General features: G+C 48.6%; 1 protein-coding gene across 1 annotated transcript in view; it reads left to right on the top strand.

The window, feature by feature from the left end:
* Positions 1-24687, top strand: part of SELENOS (selenoprotein S) — a 35305-nt gene that overhangs the window by 6370 nt on the left and 4248 nt on the right. Inside the window, exon 3 of the mRNA XM_075346014.1 lies at positions 5874-5980. Coding sequence (XP_075202129.1) covers positions 5874-5980 — 107 coding nt within the window. The remainder of the gene's footprint in view (positions 1-5873; positions 5981-24687) is intronic.

Genomic DNA, 24687 nt, shown 5'->3' with positions numbered 1-24687 from the left:
AAGTGATGTCATTATGACAGGAAGAGGAAGCCGTGCAGAGAGTAAACACACACAGATCACACAGAGACATATAGATTACACTCACATCACACACAGACATAGAACACACACACATCACAGACACACACAGACATATAGAATACACATAGAAATCATATAGAAATCATATAGAAATCAAACGGAAATATAGAAAAAAAAACACGTGGGCTCCGCTGTATATTTACCTTCCAGCCAAGGTAAGCACACAGCGGCGGCCAGGTAATCTCAGGCTGGGGAGGGCAAGGGACAGGGTTAATGTCCCCCGCCTCCCTCCCACCTCCCGCAGCCGAGAATATCAGCCCGCAGCTGGCCCGGGACTGTCGCATCCATTATGCGGCAGTACCGGAGTGTCCCCGGCTCTTCCTGCTGCCGTGATGCAGTGGCGATCCAGGTAATAAGGAGTTAATGGCAGTGGATCACTGCCATTAACTCCAGGCTTGATCATGACAGCGTCTGAGACAGCTGACATGATCAACCCGTAAGTAAAGTGAAAAAACACACACACCGAAAAATCCTTTATTTTAAATAAAACACAAATAAGCCTCGTTCACCCGTTTATTAACCCTCCGAAACACACAGCTCCGACGTAATCCACGTCCTGCGATGCTTGCATCCAGCCGCGATTGACACAGACACAGCGCGCAGCGAGACAGCAGAGGTAACCACAGGGCATTTCCGACGGCCTGTAACGTGAACTCACATTACCGCTCGGGAGAAATGCAGCGTGTGCTCACAGGGACTCTATCTATCTATCTATCTATCTATCCATCCCTCTGTCTATCTATCTATTCTTCTATCTGTCTATTTCTCTATCTATCTATCTATCTCAGAATGAAATGGCTTTTTTTTTTTTTCAAAGTGCTTTATTGCATTGAATACAATAAAGCACATGTACAAAACCGCTGCAATACCGCGAACTATACCGCGGCAAACCGCATGCGGTTTTCGGGTGCGGTTTGCCGCGTTTTTTTTACCACGGGTGCGGTAATCTTTGAATGCCTGCGGAATTTTCTTGAGAAAATTCCATTTTCCAGTGCGCACATAGCCTTAAATTGTTTTTAGTGTGCAAAAGCAGCAAAACATACAAAAATAAGACCTAAATCTCCCAAGGAAAAACAACCTCATCACTTGTACAGTAGAATGAAAAGCATAAATAAAATGAAAGCAATTGAACTGGTGTTGATTTGTTCATTCTGCCTCTCAGGTCACAATAAGTCTTGGAAACCCCGATGTAAGTGCTCTGTGTAGAGCGCAGGATAAATGTGATCCATTTAAATTTCCAACAAATGTAATTTTGACAAAAGCCCCGATGGAAGATTCACTATGATGAGGTAGATGGAATTATTACATATGGCCTATGATCTAGAATTGTTTGGCTTTTTAAGCAGGTACAAAAGTGTGGTCAACCACAGTTTCGTGGCCTACTGAGATTTAGATGGAAACCCAATGTAAGTGCTCAGCACACAACACAGGATACATGTGATCCAAACCTTAAGCCTGCTTTACACCTTTCAATTTCGCATACGATATTCTATGCGATGTGACCCGCCCCCATTGTATGTGCGGCACGTTCAATTTTTTGACCGTGCCGCACAATCTATTAAAAGCTGTCACACGTACTTACCCGTCCATACGACTTCGCTGTGGGCGGCGAACATCCACTTCCTGGAGTGGGAGGGACGTTCGGCGTCACAGCGATGTCATGCGTCAGCCAGCCAATAGAAGCGGAGGGGCGGGGAACGTAAACATCCCGCCCACCTCCTTCCTTCCACATTGTCGGCGGGAGCCGCGGACGGAGGTAAGCTGTCGTTCAATGTTCCTGGGGTGTCACACACTGCGATGTGTGTTGTCTCGGGAACATTGCACAACCGCACGTTCAATTTTTGAGAAATGAACGACGTGCATGCGATGAACGGATTTTCGTTCAATCGCAATTGCACGGAGGTTTTACACGCTACAATCATACTTACGATGCCGGATGTGCGTCACGTACGACGTAACCCCGCCGACACATCCTAACATTTATTGTAGCGTGTAAAGCGCCCTTTATTTTGTACCCCAAAACTCCAAATGATACCAATGAAGGCTTCAACTCAACCCACAAAAAGAAGTCCCCACTCAGGTCAGTCATATGTTAACATAAATATAGGGGAATTCCAAAATAGTGGTAGAACAAAGACACAAGTTGCCCCTCCCCTCAAAAGAAATCCATCAAAATTTGCGCTCCCAAATCCAAGTGTCCCCTTCCCTTCTGAGCCCTACAGTATGCCCAAGTTGCAGTTAACATTACTGGAGGAGAAAAGCCACTTAATTTAAGGGGTGTCTACAGAAGCTCAATGTACGGGCGCTTAAATAGAATATTTATTATTTTAATTTGACAATATCCATTGCTGCTTGTTTCTAGAAAAATACCCTTAGAGTCAAAATCAACACTATATCTGTAGATAATTTCCCAAAGGGGTGTAATTTCCAAATTGGGGTCCCTTAAGGTGGGTTTCTGTCGTTCTGGCACTTTGGGGCCCAGCAAATAGAGTTTACAAACTACTTTAGGAACATCGGTGTTTCAAAAGTCAAATAGTGCTCTTTCCCTCCATCCCTGCCGTGTGGCCAAACAGTGCACGCTTGGGACATGCTTGACCAATAGCATTAGGATTATTGATGATAGATCCAGTGGCATTAAGAGGTATAGGAGGTGATAACAGCCAATCAAAGCAGATTTAAAATTAGGTTGTATTGGCACACATGATTAATTGTGACTGTACAGAAAAATGAGACCACATGATGATTTTGGGACTAAACCGTTAGACAATGCTCATACAGCATTTTTTAATCCAAATTATAAGCTCCTTTTTATAGTACCAGGAAAAGCTGTAAAGTTTCAAAAATCTGACACACACAGTTTTTTTTTCCCCTAATTTAATTGAACTGCTACGTTTTTTTGAAAACTGCAGCATGTCGATTCTTTCAGGGTTTGTACAGCTTTTTTTCACCCATAGGCTGCTTTCACGCATCCGGTTTTTGCTGTGTGGCACAATACGGCGCTTTGCGGGAAAACCGCATCCGTTTTTTTTTTTTCCGCCGGGTGCGATTTTTTTTTTTTTTTACATAGACTTTTATTAGCGCCGGATTGTGCTGCATGGCCTTGCGTTGCGTCCGTTTTTTGCCGGATGCGGCATATTTAGCCGATGCGGTGGCCGGATGGAACGTTCAAGTGAACGTTTTTGTCTGTGGCGAAAAAAACGCATCGCGCCGCCGGATGCGGTTTTTTGAACTGCGTATGCTCAGTATCAAGCCGCATCTGTCAAAAAACGGACGGGCTGCATGGAAAAACGTATGCAATGGGTCCGTTTTTTTCGCCGCATCCGTTGCATAGGTTTTTGAGCCGTATTGTGCCGCACTGCAAAAAACCGGATGTGTGAATCCAGCCATAGAAAGCAACGAGAAAGGGAAAAATATGCAACAAACTTTTTAGCAACATTAAGCGTTTTTGATGAATAAAACTAACTTTGTTATAGGGAACCTATCACGTAAAAATAGCACAATTAAAGGGGTTGTCCACTTCTCAGACAACCCCTTTTCATTCCCCGTGTTTGGCCTCATTAAAATGAAAAATCGTATACTTTTTTCCTATGCCGACGCGGATTCAGCGGTGTCTGGGTTCATGTTCCAGGGCTCAATGCAAGGTTGTGACATCACGTGAGCCCTGCTCCCTATCACCACCGGCTTCTCTCTCCCCGCCCTCAGACTTATGAGCAATGAACAGGAAGGGAGCGACAGCCGCAGCTCTCACTTCCTGTTGGTCAATCATTTGTCCGAATGGGGGGGGGGAGCCGGTGGTGATTGGGTCCAAGTGTCATGTGACATCATAACCTCGCATTGAGCCCTAGAATGTGAGCCCAGACACCGCTGAAACCGCGTCGTCACAGGTTATGTGCATAAGCGCCTTTATTTTAATGGGGCCAAACATGGGCAATGAAAAGGGGTTGTCCTAGAAGTGGACAACAATTATAGTAAGAGCAAATTACCCCGAGTAATTCAGATTGTGATGTAGCTGGGTAGAAATGGTAAAATATAACTTTTAATAGTGCATTAAAATTCCTTTAGGGAACGAACAAACATATATGAACAATAATCACACCGATGTGGTCAGACAGAAGACTTAGGGGTACTTTGCACATTGCGACATCGCTACTGCGATATCGCCGGGGTCAAATCGAAAGTGACGCACATCCAGCGCCGGTAACGACGTCGCGACGTGTAAAGCCTAGATGCGCCGATAAACGATCGCAAAAGCGTCTTAAATCGGTGATCTGTGTAGTGTCGGACATTTCCATAATATCGCTGCAGCGACAGGTATGATGTTGTTCCTGCGGCACACATCCACACAGCACACATCGCTGTGTATGAAGCTGCAGGAGCGAGGAACATCTACCTGCCTCCACCGGCTATGCGGAAGGACTGAGGTGGGCGGGATGTTTACGTCCTGCTCATCTCCGCCCCCCGGCTTCTATTGGCTGCCTGCCGTGTGACGTCGCAGTGACGCCGCATGACACTCCCCCTTAGTAAGGAGGCGGGTCTTCGGCCAGAGCAACGTCGCAGGGAAGGGAAGTGCGTGTGAAGCTGCCGTAGCGATAATGTTCGCTACGGCAGCTATCACAAGATATCGCATGTGCGATGGGGGCGGGGACTATCGCGCTCTGCATTGCTACAATCGGCTAGCGATGTCGCAGCGTGCAAAGTACCCCTAAGGCCTGAGAGTTAGATAACCAATATCAGTATGAAACGTAAGAGACCACTATTAGGATTAATTGACACCAAATAGTGGGTAACCTCTCTGGAAAGCAAAGAGTGCCACTGCAGACTCTAACACCCTTAGCAATAAGGCGTAAATAATAGAACGATCTCACCGGTATCTCATCATAAACCAAAGTGGATGTCCTGATTGCCGCTGGATCTTCAAGGGGGAGATATTGTGCATAGCTACACCAAACCCCTGAAATATCGAACTGCACATGGCGTGCTCCAGTCTCCCTGCAGGTCAATCTGCCATTAATAACTTTCTGAAGGCGTGTGGCGATCACACCGAGAGCCCTGTTGCCTGGAGGAAATTAACTTTTATTCCTCCCTGCAGCCTCCGGCTTTCAGTCATAGAGGTTAGGCCAGTGTGGCTTCAGTCACTGCTCAGTAGATAGTGAGCATCAGCTGTAACCGCACTTTGGCACTGACTGACAGCTGGCTCCTCAGGGCATCGGTACAGGTTCCCTTTAGACCCCCATACACATCAGACTAATGTCAGCCGAACCTGCCAATATGTATAGGTATGGCATTGGTCTGTTGTGTATGAGGGCGCCGGCCGTGTGATGGTCAGGAGAGATGTTGATGCATGGCCAGTTTTGGACAGTCGGTCACGTTCTCTGAGGTAAGCCACTGGCCTGTGAGCTGGCAGCTTTCTCATAGAGCACACCGGAGCGTTCAGCCCAGTGACACTGCGGTCCTGTGAATGGGAGAGCCAGCCGAGACCGCTATTGTCCGAATGATCAACTGCAGCATCATTCAGCTGACCGCCATCTAATGTGTATGGTCATCCAGGGGATGGCATGTAAAATTATCTGCAGGACTAGCACGGACCATCGGAGCAGCAGGGGATTAAGGGACTGATTTCATCCCTGTGTAAGCTTTTATATGTGATCATTTATTCGTTAAATATTTATTATTTATTTTACTTAGCATTTTGAGCAAATGTATCAATTTCTGAAGAAAATAATTATTAATGCTTAAAAATGATAGTGTGAGGTGTCTAGTGCAATTCTTACTGGTGGTATTTTTCTTTGTAGACCCAAATGATGTGGTTAGAAGACAAGAAGCGGTGGCTGCAGCCCGGCTGAAGATGCAGGAGGAGCTCGATGCTCAGGCTGAGAAGTTCAAAGAGAAGCAGAGACAGGTGAGTGGCAGGGATCGTCTTATGCTTATCCCCTCAATGATCCCCGGCTTTTTCACGACGGTCATTAAATGGCTTAATTTATATAAAGCCGTCTTTTTATGGTGGTGTTGTAGTAAAGATCTGTTTGCAAGAAGAGCTAAAATCTGTATGGCAAAAACAAAGTCTAAAGGCCGCTTTACACGCTGCGATATCGGTACCGATATCGCTAGTGTGGGTACCCGCCCTCATCGGTTGTGCGACACGGGACAATTACTGCCCGTGACGCACAACATCGCCCGGACCCGTCACACGGACTTACCTTCCCTGCGATGACGCTGTGACCGGCGAACCGCCTCCTTTCTAAGGGGGAGGTTCATTCAGCGTCACAGCGATGTCACTGGACCGCCGCCCAATAGAAGCGGAGGGGCGGAGATGAGCGGGACGTAACATCCCGCCCACCTCCTTCCTTCCGCATTGTGGCCGGGAGGCAGGTAAGGGGAGCTTCCTCGTTCCTGCGGTGTCACACGGAGCGATGTGTGCTGCCGCAGGAATGAGGAACAACTTCGTTACTGCTGCAGTAACGATATTTGAGAATTTGAGAATGGACCCCCATGTCACCGATGAGCGATTTTTGCACGTTTTTGCGACGATGCAAAATCGCTCATAGGTGTCACACGCAACAGCATCGCTAAAGCGACCGGATGTGCGTCACAAATTCCGTGACCCCAACGAGATCACTTGAGCAATGTCGTAGCGTGTAAAGCTCGCTTTAGGGACTAAAATTAAACTTCTTATTGTCAATGACATGACGTGTAAAATGCTTTTCGAGCTTGTTCACAGGATATGTTCAGATTAAACAGACATTCTGTATAAAAGCAATGAGAGCCAATCAGATTAAAGACTGCAAACCTGACACATCAACATAAGAGCTGGAATGATCCAAAGGAGTGAAACATGGCAAATATATATATACCGTATTTTTCGGACTATAAGACACTCCCTGGTTTTAGAGGAGGAAAATACGAAAATAAAATTTTAAGCAAAAAAATGTTGTCATGACACACTGTTATGGGGCGAGGATCTGCTGCTGACACTGTTATGGGGGTAATGTCCCCAAATTCTCTACTAAGGTACCCCATCCTGGTAATGATCCTCCTGACTTGTATATGATCCCCATCCTTCTATCTATATGTCACTCACACACAGCCGCTGCCGGCAGACAGGAGGACGAGCGATGCTGCAGGGATCATGGCCAGTGAGTGTACTGATTCACTGCACCCCGCACTGATGATGATGATGCACGGGGGGCAGTGAATATAGCCACACATGATCACTCCAGGCTGTAGTTGCCAGGGGTGATCATGTGGGCCGGCTGTTTAGCATGCGCGCATCCCCCGCCCATCATCCCGCCCACCTCTCAGCGCCGACATCAGCGCTGAAAGATGATGGGCGGAGGATAGGCGTGCATATGAAATGAGCGGGCCCACTTGGTCATGGGAAGCGCTGCTGTTGCCTGCTTGTGCCCCCGATGACCCGCACCACTGCAACACCCTCATTCCCCCAGCCCTACATTCAGACTACAAGACGCACACCCCCACTTTCCCTTAACATTTGGGGGGGGGGTGCGTCTTATAGTCCGAAAAATACGGTAATAGGAAAGCCAAGGAGTATTGTAAAGTCGATGACAGCCAAGCAAGGGTATGAAAAATGTGGTAACAATTTAAAATGTAATCTTTAATAAGTATTGGACAACTTTGTGTTTTTTTTTTTTCTCTTTTTGATATTGAGATTATAGTAAGTCTTGTCTATTTGACCCTGCTGAATAATGTTTGTGTCTGACAACTCACTTAAGTGATGTCTTTATTACCATCACTACGGAGGAAGGAGTTTCCCCCTCCATGTGAAGGTTGTCCTGAGTTGGCAATATTAGGAGCCTTACATCTGCGCATTTTGTTGGGTTGGTTATACAACCGTAATTGTTGTGTGGTTTATGACTTTAATCTTTAATAAGTAATAGTTAACATTTTTCCCCTCACCCATGACAGCACCACGTGAGAGAGGGATCCGCCCAGCAAGGACAGGAAACCATTCTGAATAAAAGGGCGGTACTTCTCCCCTTCGTCAGTTGGTTTCCTGTCCTTGATGGGAGACCCCTGTTCTGAAAACCGGCGGTAAAGAAAAAGAAGAAGAAAAAGAAAAGAAAAGACGCCTACTTACCCAGCCCCGTCCGGTGTCTGGAAGAGCAGGGTGAGTCCTGTAGCACCGTTCTTCGGGGCTGGAAGCGCCGTCCACCTGCCCTGGGGGGTCCTGGTGTCCGTGCGGGAGCAGGCGGCAGGTACCGCTCGGGGGCTCCCGGTCCGCCGCTCATTCCCCCCGCTCTGCGCTCCATGCTGCCTGGAACTTCCGGGTGCGCGCACGCGCACGGGCACGCTGGGAGATGGAGGCGGGCCTTCCGATGACGGCACCGGATGAAGATGGCGGCGCCCATGCAGCGATACGGTGCATGCGACCCGCCATTCCGGTAGTTGGGCACTCCTGGCCGTGCACCATGGGGAGCGTGGAGAGCGGGGAGGAGCCTCACCTGGGACCGGAAGGCGGAGGATAGGTGTTAAAACGACTCTTCTGGCGCTGTCAGGGGCTGGTGCCTGGGCTCTGCAATGGACACGGATGAGCAGCAGCGCTCTCCCGTGCGTCGTCAGCAGGGCAGGAAAACAGATGACCGGAACGACACTGGTCGGATGGGCCGTGGCAGCCATGACAGCAGATCCTCCCATGACTCTACAGCTCCGGTGAGACCTGTGGATGTTCCGAAGCAGCCTTCAAAACCGGTACCCTTCATTCCTATGGTGGTGAGTGGATCTTCGTGAATGTGATTATACTCATGGCTCCCTTGCCTGCTTGTCTACCCTTCTTAGGCCCCTAAGAAATCCACGTCCAAAAAGAAGCATAAGGAATGCCTTCGGGCTCTCTATCGCCCCCAGGATTTTTACAAAAATAGTGGCAGAGATGACAGCTCATCTACGGATACGGAATATTCTGGTGGTTCCTTACCTGGACGACTTCCTGGTGATTGGGAACTCCAAGCAACAATGTGCGGCTCATCTCCAATACCTTCAACAATCTCTACAGGACCTGGGTTGGATGGTGAATTACGAGAAGTCCCGGATGGACCCGGTCACTGTTCAATCATTTCTAGGTCTCACTCTCAACTCGGTGTGTCAGCAGTGCCTTTTGCCAGCAGACAAGATTCGGAGGGTTTCAGCCTTGGCCCGGCAGGCGATCCACCATCCCAGGATGTCTCTGAGGCAGGCTATGTCCTTGCTGGGTACTCTGACATCTTGCTTCCCGGCGGTCCCATGGAGTCGGGTCCACTCCAGGGCTCTCCAGTGGCAGGTTCTGTATGCCCAGAGAGCATTAAACGATTGTTTGGAAGGGGTCGTCACCCTGTCCTGGGCGGTCAGACGATCTCTCCTCTGGTGGACGTCCGTGGACAATCTGTCTGTGGGGGTTCCCTGGCTACCTCGGGACCGTAGGGTGGTCACTACCGATGCCAGCCAGTCCGGCTGGGGGGCTCACCTTCTCGAGCACATTTCTCAGGGATGGTGGTCGCCGCAGGAGACGGCGCAACCCTCGAATCTCCGGGAGCTATGGGCGGTGGAGCGTGCCCTACACGACTTTCTCCCTCACCTTCGCGGGCGGCATGTTCTGGTCATGTCCGACAACCAGTCCACGGTCTCATATGTCAACCACCAAGGGGGCACGAGATCCCCATCCCTCATGCAGGTGTCCTACAGACTGTTTCTCTGGGCAGAGCAGCATCTTCTCTCCCTCTCGGCTCTCCACATCAAAGGAAGTCTCAATGTCACGGCAGATTACCTCAGCCGCCATCAACTGCGGCAAGGGGAATGGTCCTTGAATCCTCGGGTCTTTCGACAGATAGTGACTCTCTGGGGCTTGCCGCAGATAGACCTCTTTGCCACCAGACTGAACAGGCAGGTAGTGCAGTTCTGTTCGCTAAGCCCCTCGGACCAGCCCTTCGCAGTAGACGCGCTACAGGTTCCATGGACCTTCAGGCTAGCTTATGCGTTTCCTCCGATTATTATGCTGCCGACCGTTCTGCAAAAAATCAGGGAGGACAGGGCAAGAGTACTTCTTATCGCCCCCTTCTGGCCCAAACGACCATGGTTTTCTCTCCTAAGGGCAATGTCCGTCACGGATCCCTGGGTTCTGCCGGAAGTTCCGGACCTGTTAGTACAGGGACCAGTATTCCACGCGCAAGCGAAGGGATTCCATTTAACAGCTTGGAATTTGAAAGGTCGCTGTTAAGGAGCAAAGGTTTTTCCCCTGACCTTATTTCTACTTTGTTAAAGAGCCGTAAGCCTGTTACCACCAAAATATTCGGGGGAGTGTGGCAAAAATTCCTGCAATTCTCTGATGGTCCTCTGGGTCCGGAGGCCCCTGTGGAGTGCATTTTAGAATTCCTTCAGAAGGGGTTTGATCTAGGGTTAGCGGTGAACACTCTCAAGGTTCAGGTCTCTGCCTTGGGAGCCCTGTACAATTGTAACCTGGCGGCCAACAAGTGGATTAAACTATTTATTATGGCTAGTGGTAGGACTAGGCCAGTGATCATACCGAAGGTTCCTCCCTGGGACCTGAACTTGGTCTTGGATGCCCTCACGGGACCCCCCTTTGAACCCCTGACTAAGATCTCCCTGAAATTACTTACCCTGAAAACCGTATTGCTAGTCGCATTGACCTCGGCACGACGGATCGGTGATTTGCAGGCCCTGTCAGTAGTGCAGCCTTACACTCAGGTCCTTGAGGATAGAGTCATCTTGCGTCCGGACCCAGCGTATCTCCCGAAGGTTGCTTCTCATTTTCATAGAACGCAAGAAATAGTCCTGCCCTCATTCTGCAGCCGTCCCACTAATGAGGGGGAACGTAGATTTCACACCCTAGATGTACGAAGGGCCCTCCTACACTATCTTTCTCTAGTCCCTTCCACGACAGCATAGGAGGTTGTCTCTCCACGCCCTAATTGGGACAGGAAGTACGAGAGGTTTAAAAGGACCCTCCCACCTCCCACAGCCAGTGTCTTTCCTGTCCCCATGGGGCATGGAGAGGTTTTTTCTTTTCTCCTATGCTGTAGTGGCCGGCGAACTACAGTATACAAAATTTTTTTTTTTTTCTTTTCTTTTCCCCTTCTTACCTTCAGCCGGGCAGTATCGGTCGGGCCTTCGCCGCTCCTCCCTTACTGTTCCCTCATGCTGTGAGGGACCGCTGCTCCAGCCTTCCGGAACTCCTCTGGAGGGATGCAGGCTGTGGAGCTCCCTGGCCGGCGTCCTCCCTGAGCCGCCGGCCGCTTCCTGCATGCACGCTGCTGGAGCGACCCGGAAGTGCTCCCGGGGGCGGGACTTCCGGTCTAGCGACTTCCGGTTGAGCGCTTCCGGTCGCGGAGGCAGCGTGGAGGACACGCCGACACTGACTCGGCCTGGCCGGGACCGGATGCAGGAGGCGGGGACCGTTGCTGTCACTGGGGGGGCAGGCCCTTATGCATAAGGGCTGCCGTGAAGACGTCAGACATGGTAAGAGATTCGACTGTGCTCCATGTCATGTCTTCCCCTGCAGCTGCATCTGCAGAGCCCAGTGTGCCCCCTGCTACTGTAAGTACGGAGGGGGATGGTCCCTCAAAGATAGGTCTCAAGCAGACATCTTATGACTCTCTGGTCTGTGTTTTCTAGGAGGAGAAGGCCTCTAAGAAACTGGACAGAAATGAAAAATCAGAAAAGTCTGAAAAATCAGAGAAGTCTGAGAAATCCGATAAACCGGATAGATCTGACAAATATGAAAAGATTAAGAAATGTCCAGTCTGTATAAGGAATCTCCCTGCAGTCTGGGACAAGAAGCTTTGCCAGCAGTGTACGGACCAGATTATTAGGGCCGAACAACCGTCCCTGGTAGATGAGTTGCGGTCCATGATGAAACAGGAGATTCAGGCCTCACTGGCCTCCCTCCCTGCTCCTGGCCCCTCTTCTCCAAAGAAGAGAAAAATCCAGTCTGCCCCGTCTGATCATGAGGACGCTGATTCCGCCTCGGAGGGTCCTGATGAAGGAATTACCTCTGGGAGGTCTGACCAGTCCTTTCTGTTTCCCTCAGAGGATTTGGGGGATCTTATTGGGGCGGTTCGGAGCACTATGGGGTTGGAAGCAGTGCAGTCTCTTCCCTCTATCCAGGATGAAATGTTTGCTGGCCTGAAAACAGTCAAACAAATAGGGTTTCCGGTGCATGCCAGTAATCTGGATATTGTCTCTCAGGAATGGGAATTTCCTGAGAGGCGGGTACGGAGTGACCCTAGACGGCGGTTTCCTCTAGAACCTTCTGGATTACATTGGGAGGTCCCAAAAGTAGATGTACAGGTGGCTAGAGTAGCTAAACAGACAGCGCTTCCCTTCGAAGATACCTCCCAACTTAAGGATCAGTTGGATAGGAAGGTAGAAGGCTTAATGAAGCGATCCTGGGAAGCATCGTCTTCTTCTATTCAGGCTAACATTGCATCCACTTGTGTATCCAGGTCCCTTCTTAGGTGGTTAGACCAGTTGGAGGCTCATATTTCCCAAGGTACCCCGAGGGAGGAATTGCTGGAATCCCTTCCCTTGCTTAGGAAGGCTACCAGTTTTTTGGCGGATACCTCAGTGGAATCTGTCCGCCTGGCGGCCAGGACCTCGGTTCTATCTAACTCTGCCAGACGTGCCCTCTGGCTTAAGGCCTGGAGTGGCGACTCCACCTCCAAAATGAGGCTTTGCTCCCTTCCGTTTAAAGGGGATTTGGTGTTTGGGCCTGCCCTGGATGATATTCTGGACAAGGCGACTGATCGTAAGGCCTTACCTGACCCTAGACCCGCCAGGAAGCGGTCCTTTCGTCCCTCGATGCCTCAGGCCTCCCAGCCCAGAGGGAAAGGGAAGACAGGCAGGTGGAGCTATCCGAAGGGTAGGGGGAGAAACATCCTCATCCCTACCCATCAACCACAACGTCCTCAGCAGGACAAACAGTGACTCGGCCCGGGTGGGGGGACGACTCTCGGCGTTTCTTCCCCAGTGGCGTTCCATAACCACCTGCCAATGGGTTCTGAGGATCGTATCGGAGGGTCTCCTAATAGAATTCATCTCCCCCCCCTCTCCCGGGTCTCCGAGTCACTGCTCTGACGTCGCAGGTTTCACAGGCTCTATTGTACGCCAAGATTCTAGAGCTTGTACACTCGGGGGTCGTTTCCCCAGTCCCGAGTCAAGAAGTAGGGATGGGACACTACTCCCGCCTCTTTCTTGTCAAGAAGCCGTCTGGCGACGTCCGGATAATAATCAATTTAAAGCGTCTCAACCGTCAGGTCAGGTACCGGCGGTTCAAGATGGAGTCAGTAAAATCAGCTATCCCCCTGATAGGTCTACACCACCAGATGGCCTCTATAGACTTGAAGGACGCCTACTTTCATGTGCCCGTTCATCCGGGTCACAGGCAATACCTCAGGTTTGCGGTGCTACACGGGGAGGAGGTGCTCCATTTTCAATTCAATGTACTTCCCTTCGGGATCTCCTCGGCTCCAAGGATCTTTTCAAAGATCATGGCAGAGGTGGTCGCCTTCATACGATTGCAGGGTATCTGTCTGGTACCATATTTGGACGATTTTCTTCTCATGGCTCCCTCTGCTCCAACCCTCCGGAGTCATGTGGAAAAATCTTTGGGAATCCTTCGGTCCCTGGGATGGATTCCCAATCTCAAAAAATCACAGCTAAGCCCCTCCTCCACTCGACAATTTCTCGGAGTGCTGCTGGACTCCGACCGACAGGCATCTTTTCTCCCGGAGGGCCACAGGGTAGCTCTGTTAGCCAAGCTATCAAACCTCCGCAGGCAGGCCCGCCCGACGCTTCGAGCAGCAATGTCTGCTCTGGGTTCTATGACATCCTGCATTCCCTCAGTCAGGTGGGCTCAGGCCCATTCCCGGTGTCTCCAGGATCATATCCTGGCGCATTGGGACAGACTCCCGTCATCCCTAAACAGAAGGTTTCGCCTCTCGGGGCCCGTCTCCTCATCCCTTCTCTGGTGGCTGCGGCCCAGCAACCTGCAGGTGGGGGTTGCCTGGACTCAGACACCCCTGGTTACACTGACCACGGATGCCAGCCTGCGAGGATGGGGGGCTATGGTGGCAAACTCCCCATTTCAGGGGGTCTGGAGTCCTTATGTCAGCTCCCAATCCTCCAACTACCGGGAGCTCAGGGCAGTCAGGGAAGCCCTCCTTGCGGCTCAGGATCTCGTCCGGGACTCGCACGTCCTGGTATACTCAGACAATGTCACAACAGTGGCACATCTCCGCCATCAGGGCAGTACACGCTCCGGCGCCCTGAAGTCGATGTCCTCCCGGATCTTTCAATGGGCGGAACACTCACTGCTATCCCTTTCTGCAGTGCATCTCAAGGGCTCACTAAATCTTCAGGCAGATTTCCTAAGTCGTCAGGATGTTCATCCGGGGGAATGGAGTCTGGATCAGGCGGTGTTCTGCTCTCTGGTGGCACGGTGGGGTGCTCCAGAAGTGGACCTCTTTGCTTCAGCAGGAAATCGCAAGGTCGCAACATATTTCTCCCTGAACCCTCGGGACAAGGCGTTGGGGGTGGACGCCTTCTGCCACGTATGGTCCTTTGGCCTCGCCTACGCTTTCCCCCCTCTTCCTCTTCTCGCACGGACCCTGAGGAAGATCAGAGACGATGGGGTCACAACTATCCTGGTAGCCCCTCTGTGGCCTCGGAGGAGTTGGTACAGCCTGATCATGACTCTCGGGATAGACGGTCCGGTCCTCTTGGGTTCCGACCCCAGTTTACTATCCCAGGGTCCGATTTTCCATCCGGATCCCCAGAAACTCAAATTGGCTGCCTGGCTTCTGAGGCCCGGGCACTGAAGGCCCAAGGACTATCTGACAAAGTTGTGGCTACCCTACAGAAGAACCGAAAACCAGTGACTAATAGTATTTACAACAAAATCTTGAAGCGATTTTCCTCCTGGTGTGGTTCTCGGCCTCCTGACCCACTCTGGCCTAATGTTGCGCAGATTCTGGACTTCCTCCAGAGTGGATTGGATTTAGGCCTTCGGCCTAGCACCCTGAAAGTTCAGGTATCAGCACTCAGTGCAGTCTTTGACACGGCTCTGGCGGATCATCGCTGGATCCGCCGGTTCTTTGTATCCGCTAGTAGACTCTGTCCACGTCAGCGGGTCCTGACGCCTCGCTGGGATCTCAATGTGGTCCTTACCGGACTTTCTCAGTCACCCTTTGAGCCGCTGTCCTCCTGTGCCATTCGTTCTCTTTCTCACAAGACTGCCTTTCTTGTGGCCATTACGTCTGCTCGTAGAGTCGGGGAACTTCAGGCTTTGTCTATTCGGGAGCCTTACCTGACCATCAGAGATGACAGCATTGTGTTTCAGCTGGATCCTTCCTTCCTTCCCAAGGTGGTTTCGGATTTTCACCGTTCCCAGTCCATCGTCCTACCTTCCTTCTGCCAGCATCCTCGGACTCCGGGTGAGGAAGTGTTTCATTCTTTGGACGTTCGTCGGATTGTGTTGCACTACCTGGAGGTTACTGCTCCTTGGCGCCTTGATCATAACCTGTTCATCCAGCCCTTTGGTCGAAATAAGGGCAGGAAGGTGGCTAAGAGTACCGTCGCCAACTGGATTGTGCGGGCAATTAGAGACGCCTACCTCGCTCAGCATCTCTCTCCCCCTACCGGGTTTACGGCGCACTCCACCAGGGCTACCTCTGCCTCCTGGGCTGAACGGGCAGGGGCTTCTCCTGAGCAGATCTGCAAGGCAGCTACGTGGTCTTCCCTCCATACGTTCACGAAGCATTATCGTTTGGATCTGGATTCCAACAGGGATTTGGCTTTTGGCAGGAAGGTCCTGCAGGCTGTGGTCCCCCCCTAGGTATCAATTCTTTGGTATTCCTCCTATGCTGTCGTGGAAGGGACTAGAGAAATAAGAATTATTCTTACCGTTAATTCGGTTTCTAGGACCTTCCACGACAGCAGGTAATTCCCTCCCGCTATTGTATTCATTTATTCATGGATATGTAGTACTTCTCATTGCTATGGGTTCTTTGTAAGACACTGGCTGTGGGAGGTGGGAGGGTCCTTTTAAACCTCTCGTACTTCCTGTCCCAATTAGGGCGTGGAGAGACAACCTCCTATGCTGTCGTGGAAGGTCCTAGAAACCGAATTAACGGTAAGAATAATTCTTATTTCGGTCACACAGGCAGTGAGGAAGACACAGTCATTATTTATCTCCTTTCAGGGTAGTACCAAGGGTCAGGGGGTGTCCAAGAGTACTATCACTAGGTGGATTAGGGAGGCCATTAGTTTGGCCTACTCCTCCAGTGGAGCGCCTGTTCCGGAGAACATCCGGGCCCATTCCACCAGAGCGGTGTCTACCTCCTGGGCTGAGCGTGCACAGGTATCTATTGAACAAATTTTTAGGGCCGCTACCTGGTCCTCACAATCTACTTTTTTCCGACACGATCGGTTGGACCTATCCTCCTCGGCTGCTCTTTCGTTTGGTAGAAGGGTGCTTGAGGCGGTGGTCCCTCCCTAAATGGTTTTCTCTGGAAATCTCTCACGTGGTGCTGTCATGGGTGAGGGGAAAACACAACGGTTACTTACCGGTAGCCGGTTTTTCCAGAACCCATGACAGCACCCTTATATTCCCTCCCTTTCTCATCCTTGGTGGGCACTTTTTCGGTGTGCTTGTGTGTGTTTAGTGGTGGTGGAGTAAGTTCTAACAATTGTTGGAGGTCCTCTCATTCTCGGTAATCAACTGACGAAGGGGAGAAGTACCGCCCTTTTATTCAGAATGGTTTCCTGTCCTTGCTGGGCGGATCCCTCTCTCACGTGGTGCTGTCATGGGTTCTGGAAAAACCGGCTACCGGTAAGTAACCGTTGTGTTTAATTACCACATTTTTCATACCCTTGCTTGGCTGTTATCGAGATTTTGGTGGAGCAAACGACACTGTATATACAAGAGTATTGTAAAGTCCCTGACAGAAGTTCTGTCGCTTATCCATGTTATGTAAATAAAAGCTTAGAACCTGACTTTAAATTCATCCATTGGTTTTATAAATTACTCTTTTGAAAGCTGAAACCCTCCCAAATTTGGTTTAGGTTATGAAAATAAAGTTGCTGCAAAGCTGAACTATTGATCATTTAACACTAGAACTACTGGACTCGTGACACCTATATAGAAATACATGGTGCAAAGTAGTCAAAATGACTACCTCAGTAGTTCTAGTGTTAATGAACACAGAAAGGTCAGAGTTTGGCAAGACACAAGTTTTGTCGCCCACAGAAAGTAATGTGAAATTCAAACAAATTAACTTCTAATACAAAGATATGTTGCATAACATTGGTGAATGAAGTTGTAGTGCTATTACAGCCATATTTAATATGTTGTGTAACTTCCATGAGCTTGAAGGACTGCATGCATGCGGTTCAACAATGATTCATACAATTTATTGATAAAGTCATCAGCAATAGCAAAGAATGCAATCTTACATGCCTCCCGGAGTTCATCTAGATTCTTTGGTTTTGTCTTCCAAGCTTCCACTTTCATCCTACCCCAAACATGCTCGATGATGTTCATGTCTGGTGACTGGGCTGGCCAGTCCTTGAGGACCTTGATCTTCTTTGCCAGGAGGAACTTTGTTGTAGAGATGGATGTATGAGATGGAGCACCATCCTGCTACAGAATTTGACCCCTTTTATGATTAGGAATGTAAGAGGTAGCTAATACTTCTTGATATTTCAGGCTGTTGATATTGCCTTCCACCTTGCAAATGGTTCGCACACCCCCATACTGAATGTAACCCCAGACCATGATCTTTCCACCACCAAACTTAACTGTTTTCTGGGTGTATTTTGGATCCATACGGTCTCCAGTAGATTTCGTGCAGTATTTGCGGCGGCTGTGGTGTAATTCAACTGAAGATTCATCAGAGAAATCCACCTTCTGCCACTTTTCCAGCATCCATCTATTTAGCACTAAAGTCCCAGAAATTTCGAGCTCCCCCCTGAAGTCCCGAAAGAGGGTCAAATGACCCTTAGTCCAAACTGAGCTAACTAACTAGAAACTAAATGGCTAAACTCAATGGAAAACAACAACCTCCTATGGTGCGACAGTAATGGCCTTAATTACAGAACAAAAGACGGTGATTATTGGATGTTAGCTAAAATCCTTCAGGTCATTCGACCCGTCTCTGGGTTCCAAAGGTAGAAATGTTAAATGACCCCTCTCTGGGACTTCTAGTGTTAGCAGGCTGTGGGATTTGGCAAATGCCACACGTTTTTTTAATTGCCTTTTGTTTAGTGCTGGCTTCTGGGCACTGATTCGACCATGGAGGCCATTTCGAGACAGAATCCTACAAACTGTTCTAGTTGACACAGGCACTTGAGGTGACCAGGCCTGTTGGAGCTTTGCTGCAGTGGAAGAGGGGCTGGCTTTGGATTTTCTAACCAACAAACGTTCTTCCTGAGCAGTTGTCTTGTGGGGTCTGCTGGACCTGGGCTTGTCAAAAACATCTCCAGTCTCTTCAAATCTTTTAATTCTTTGTACTTGACGCTGAGACACATTAAATGTGCCAGCCATTTCTACAGTGGATCTGGTCTTCAGCCTCTTGATAATCAAGGCTTTGGTCGTAGGGTGGATTTTTGGCATGTTGTCAGAGGTCAAGTTGCAGTTCAAGTGAAGGTCTGAGGTGCTGGGTTTCTTTTTATACACAACCACTAATTAAGCGATAATTTAGTGAGCACAGATGAGGATGTAAACTAGGATTGGGTGCATTATATGACAAGGTGACAAACCTTTTGTCTTGCCAAAATCTGACCTTTCTGTGTTCATTAAATGATCAATATTTCAGCTTTGCAACAACTTAATTTTCATAACCTAAACCAAATTTGGGAGGGTTTCGGCTTTCAAACAGAGTAATTTATAAAACCAATGGATGAATTTAAAGTCAGGTTCTAAGCTTTTATTTACATAACATGGATAAGCGACAGAATTTCTGTCAGGGAGTGTATAATGGTATTGCAGTGCACCTTCCCTATAGTCATTATATTTCCAGTGTCTTGTTCTGGACATGGTATACAATGTATGAGACACCTCTACCAAATATAGATGATATTGATCCCTTTCTGCAAGTGGGCATAACTGTATAACCAGACATCAGGTGATTTCCACCCACTATGCCAGAGGCAAATCTAGGTATTCCTGCATCTGGGGCAAAAATTCCGTTTGGTGCCTCCCTCATATACATAGCTGAAGTGGTTTGAGTGATTGTCATGTGACCGCTCTTCTTAGCCAATGAGCTGCTCTTCCTAATTTTCTCAATGTTTAGTGAAAAACTACAGCGCTTCTTTGAGAAAAGTATGAAGAGTAACTAGTCGGCCATAAATATGAAAATCGCATATGACTGGTCATGTGGTGATGTGACGCCCTGGACAAGCCAGGGGTCACAGGTAATGACATCACCACACCCTACACCCCGGTTAGGCACATCAAAGCTAGACCAGAAATCCTTGTTGCCCTCCCCAGGGGCTGATGTCCACACCAGGGGGTGGAGCCAGGCGGTTGGTCTCCACCCACCAAGGAGTTCACAGTCCTGGAGGCGGGAAAAGCAGAGAAATCAGTTTGAGGGAGAGAGGAGAGTGGAGCTAGAAAAGTGAAGTGGTATGAGAGCAACTGTGAGACTGCGTCCGGGTGTGTGCCCCGGACAGAGACCGCAAGGTTAGCAGACAGCGGTGACCGTCTGCAGGAGTGGCCTATCGGAGGTGCCGTGAGGACCGTGGACGGGTGGTGACCCGGCGGTACCGGACCGGTACACAAGGAGAAGCCAGCACCATTGGCAGGGGCCTTTCGGATCCCGGCAAGTCGCCATAAATTTGCCAAATCCGTCAGTGAAGGGGACCTCCGGGTCTCCAAGCATCTAAGTCCCGATTGAAGGCAACAGTCCAACCGTATGAGAGAGACACCGCCACCGCCAAGGCACCAGTTTCTCAGGGCCAGCGCCTGCGGGGAAAGAGGGGCTCCTCCGGCCCATATCCAAGTCGGGGAGCGGGTTACCGGTGGGAACCCATCGCTACCAACGTTACACCAGGTGCAGGGAAAGAGACAGTCACCGTTAACTACCGGGGAAAAGCAACAGCAGCCGTCCGTGGGAACAGTCTTTCCAGCCGTGTGTTTTACCGAGAACTGTGTCACCGTCTCAGGCTGAGTGAGTACCACCGTGCCATGCGGCACAGCGCTGCCCCCGCGACCCTGCACCTCACCAGGCCCCGCACCTGGCCTGCCATTCCTCATCCTCCACCCCATCACTGGGCCCCGGGACAACCAACCCCTACCCACGGAGGGGAGAACTAACAACTCTGCTGCTCCCTGTCACCGCTCCCGGGATCCCCATACAGAGCAGCGGTGGTGTCCAAACAATCACCACAACCGTGGGTGGCGTCACGGACAATAAATCCCCAAAACCAATCCCCTTTTTACTCACGGGCGAGGAGCGCCGCTCGAGTTCCCGGGATCCGGCCCATCGCTCGAGCCACCGAGCAGCAGCGGCCGCAGCAGCAGCGGCAGCCGGACCCGAGCAGTGGGAGAGCGCAGCGTCCCCTCCTCCGCCCGCGACAGTGACCACTGGAAACAGCAAGTAGAATGAAGTCCTGACAGTGAGTATATTACACGTTATTAATATTTGGCACACTATAGTGCTTACTTTTAGAATTAATGTTTCTAACATAAATACAGATGTAGAAACTATTAAGTTGTCAGGCTTCACAATGTGCTAATAACATACCCTTGTATCACGTTATCTGACAAGTTATGGATTGCAACATGTGTACTGAATCAGAACCAATAAAAGTACATGAATACTGCACCTGAATCCTCATCAGTACATGAATACTGCACCAGAACCATCATTAGTACTTAAAGGAGTTTTCCCATGATCAAAGTAAATTTTAAAGTTCATTTTAATCAATCTTGGAATAATAATGATAATAATTTCCACAATTAGATGTATTTAAAAAAAAAAAAAAGTTCTTGTGCTGAGATCTTATATATGTCCCTGCTTTATGCTGTGCAATGGAAGTGTCTGACTGTGCAGTGATCTGGTTTGATCAAACCACAGCTCCTGGGCAGTGGAGGAAGAAAGAGTATACAGATATTACAGCATGGGATCTCAGCTGATTCCTTTTGAGGTAAAACATTTCCCTGTCTGCTTTTAAAAAATTTATTTTTACTTCAAAGAATTATTTGCTGTAATGTCTTTATACTCTGTTGCATCCTCCCCGACCCAGACGTTATGGTATGATCAGACCATGTCTCTTGTACGGTTAGACATGGCCATTTTATATATAAAGTATATACTGTATATAACACTGGGGTTTTTTTTTTTCCTTCATTTTTTACTGTGTTTTAGTCACCTTGGAGACTTGGAACTTGTGATCATCTGATCGCTTGTGCTATACACCACAAAAACCACGCCTAGCGCTGGCTTTTACAGAACAGTCATGACAAGCACGGGGGTCGTCAGACTCCCGGCTGTCATGGCAACCCTTCGGTGTCCTGTCCTGCGATCACATCATGGGCGCACCGATGGGCGTATAGAATGGCGCGTCCCACTGCCGCCACGTCTTGGATATTAACTGCAGCATTTAACGGATTATGAGCCGTGGTCAGAACTCCTCTCCATGTGCAGTTGTTAGCGGCAGATGATGCCTGAGGAAGAGGATATTTTTATCTTTGAAACGCGTAGCAAATTAATAAAGAAAAATCCAACAGCACCTATTGATTGCTCCTGATTTTTTTTTTTTATCCATTTATCCCAAGACCCGGTATCTGCTGAGGACGGGGGCGATTTGAGCTGTATTTGGGCTTTACTATAATTCACGGAGTTGTGCCTGGTGCATAACCCCATCAGGTGAGCCTTTCCACAAAGGCCTTGCTTTGCCCATGGGTGAATTGATACCCCCATTCCAGCGCCTCTGTGGGTTTTTTTTATTTTTTTATTGTAAACACGGACGTTTTTCTTTTTTTTTCTTTTTTTTTTTTATGTCAAGACATATTATAATATATGGTGGTCAGACGTAACAGAGTAGTCATCAGCTCTTCCAATGTTTAGCATCTGCAGGAATCTGATGCTTTATGGGTCCTGACAGTGCCACTGGGTGGGGACACGGGGAGGGGGGGGGGGGGGTTGTCCAACTGTTAAATTTGGTTTCGGTCACATTCAGTTCAGAGAATAAATATGCATCGTAACCGGGAATTCATGGTGGTCATAGACCTTAGTTGTGTGCTGAACCTTCTGTAATCTGACAGCGGCCAGCCTCTAATACTATTAGACATTCCTCTTGCCTGTGCCCGCTGCAGACTGTTACACCCTGCCGTTCTCTTCTTGCTCGTCTGGATTTGTCAGAAGGCGGCATGTACTTTAATAAATGAGCACAGATGAGAGGAGATGTCTTGGCAGGATTTCTCCACAATATAACAATAGTCATGCTGGCAGTAAAAGTGCTGGCTCGCTTACCCAAAGCAAATACTGCCGGCTAGGTCCTGGCAGTGTCCTCCCCGGCTCAGAGTAACCGGGACTGTGAGAATGTGAGCGTAGCCAAGCACAGGGTCAGATGTGATGCCTCACTATTCTCCATGACTCCTGCGAGGTCTGAGCACAGCCCATACTTCCAGGATGGGCACCGCACTGACCGGAAATTGACTATAGGGGGCAGCCGCCCCCATACAATTAGTTGGTCCCATCAATGAGCATGATGAATGTAAGGATCTGTCACCCTGTGGCTCGCCATATTCATATCGCCTATACCACGAGCAGCAGAGACTCTCACAAAGTGCAGCTCTAGTGTACTTGGTCGCCATTAGGTCACTGACAGCTTTTGGATATATATATATATATATATATAATATATATATATATATATATATTTTTATATATATATATATATATATATATATATATATATATATATATTTTTAATAAATATAAGTGCCAGTGTTTGGCTACAGATTTCTAGAATAAGGCTAAAAATCGCATCAGTGATTGCTTTGGGCAATGCTGAAGCTTCTTTGTAAACTGTTTTTAAGCATGAGGGCTGTTATCTGGGGTTCATAGAAAAAGATTTCAGTATTTTTTTCCAATACAATTTATTGAGTATTTTCGCGTAACATGTAAATCTTGTCATGTAATTGTAAGTTGGACGTTACACCAATAGTTTAGTGATCGTATGTTATTTTATCAAAATGTATTAGGATGGATTTGCAGTTGAAACTACTGAACACAGATTCCGCTCATCTTCATGAAGCTGATGATAGAAGATGTATATTCTGCCATAGTGTATATGACAATCTGCGGTGTACACTAGCCATGTATCTCCGTTTAGTACTCCAATGCTATTTCTACATTACTGCTGTTTATCATGCAGGTCAGAATACCTACCCTCCAGTGGTTGAAGCTGTAACTAAAGCTGTTATGTCAGCTGTCCACAATGGGCACTGGGGTACATCAGCCCCTGGACCCCCCTCTGTGCAGTGTGGGTGATAACGTATCACTTTTTGTTGAGAAAAGCCCATACTGTCTAATTCTGAAGGCCCTTAATGATTGATTGCTCTGTGAGAGAAACAAAAGTAAAATTTTGTAGTTGTGATACCTTTTTAATAGCTAACTAAAATAAAATAAGAGGATGTTACAAAGCAAGCTTTCGAAACATCTCTGGTCTCTTCATCAGGATGGTATGACAAAACCGGGACCAAAACTATCTTCTTTTAACTAAAAGTTAAGGCCCTTCTACACATTAAGCTGCATTTACACTTCGTCAACACTCGGTTCATGATAATCTTGTAGTCTAAACAGCCTGCGGATCATGCTTTGAATGGGCAAATAACTTTGTTCATTGGCTAAAAAGATGTTTTGGTTTTCACAAAAGATTTGTTCTCGGTAGCACATCATCCTGAGTAAAGAGGACTCGTGCTGCCGAGAACACCGGTGGTCTATGCGCACTGAGTGATCTATTAGAGACCGTTCAGTGTCGTCTGCCGGTGCAGACTATTAAATGACCGACGATCTGTAAATATTTACCGATCGTCGATAGTTTCAAGCTGTCAAATCGAGTAATGTAACCCCATCTTTAGATTAATGGCTAAATCCAGTGATATAGGTCGGCTTGGCTAACCATCTAATGTGTATGGGGGCCTTCAGATTCCTCCCTGGCAGATAATGTCTGGGTAGAGAAGGATCCAACATGTCACATTTCTGACTTTTGTTCTTGAGGTAAGCCACCGATATTTGAGTCTGAAAGCAACTTTCTCATACAGAATATGGAGGCTCTCTGTCAAGTGAGCCCTCTTGTGTATGGGAGAGGATGCATACTTGGCTGCATCCGAACGGTGCTTCCATCGATGGCCGGGATCTATGTATTGTGCATGTGCTCCTTTAGGCACACACATTATTTTACAGCTGTCAGTTTTGTGATGGATGTACAGAAGACAATCTAAACACTCCCAACTACACAGACCAATTGACATGATTTGTGCATTTCTAATTAATCAGAATAAAGATTCAATAGTGTCCTTTTGATGATCTCCCCTGCGCTGTCACTTGTCTGCAGCCCCCTTCCTTCCCCAGCTGGGATCATATTCCTACCCCT

This window comes from Anomaloglossus baeobatrachus, chromosome 4 (genome assembly GCF_048569485.1).
Source record: "Anomaloglossus baeobatrachus isolate aAnoBae1 chromosome 4, aAnoBae1.hap1, whole genome shotgun sequence".
NCBI lineage: Eukaryota > Metazoa > Chordata > Amphibia > Anura > Aromobatidae > Anomaloglossus > Anomaloglossus baeobatrachus.
The sequence above is the reverse complement of the archived record's forward strand: the minus strand, read 5'-3'. Positions and strand labels throughout refer to the sequence as shown.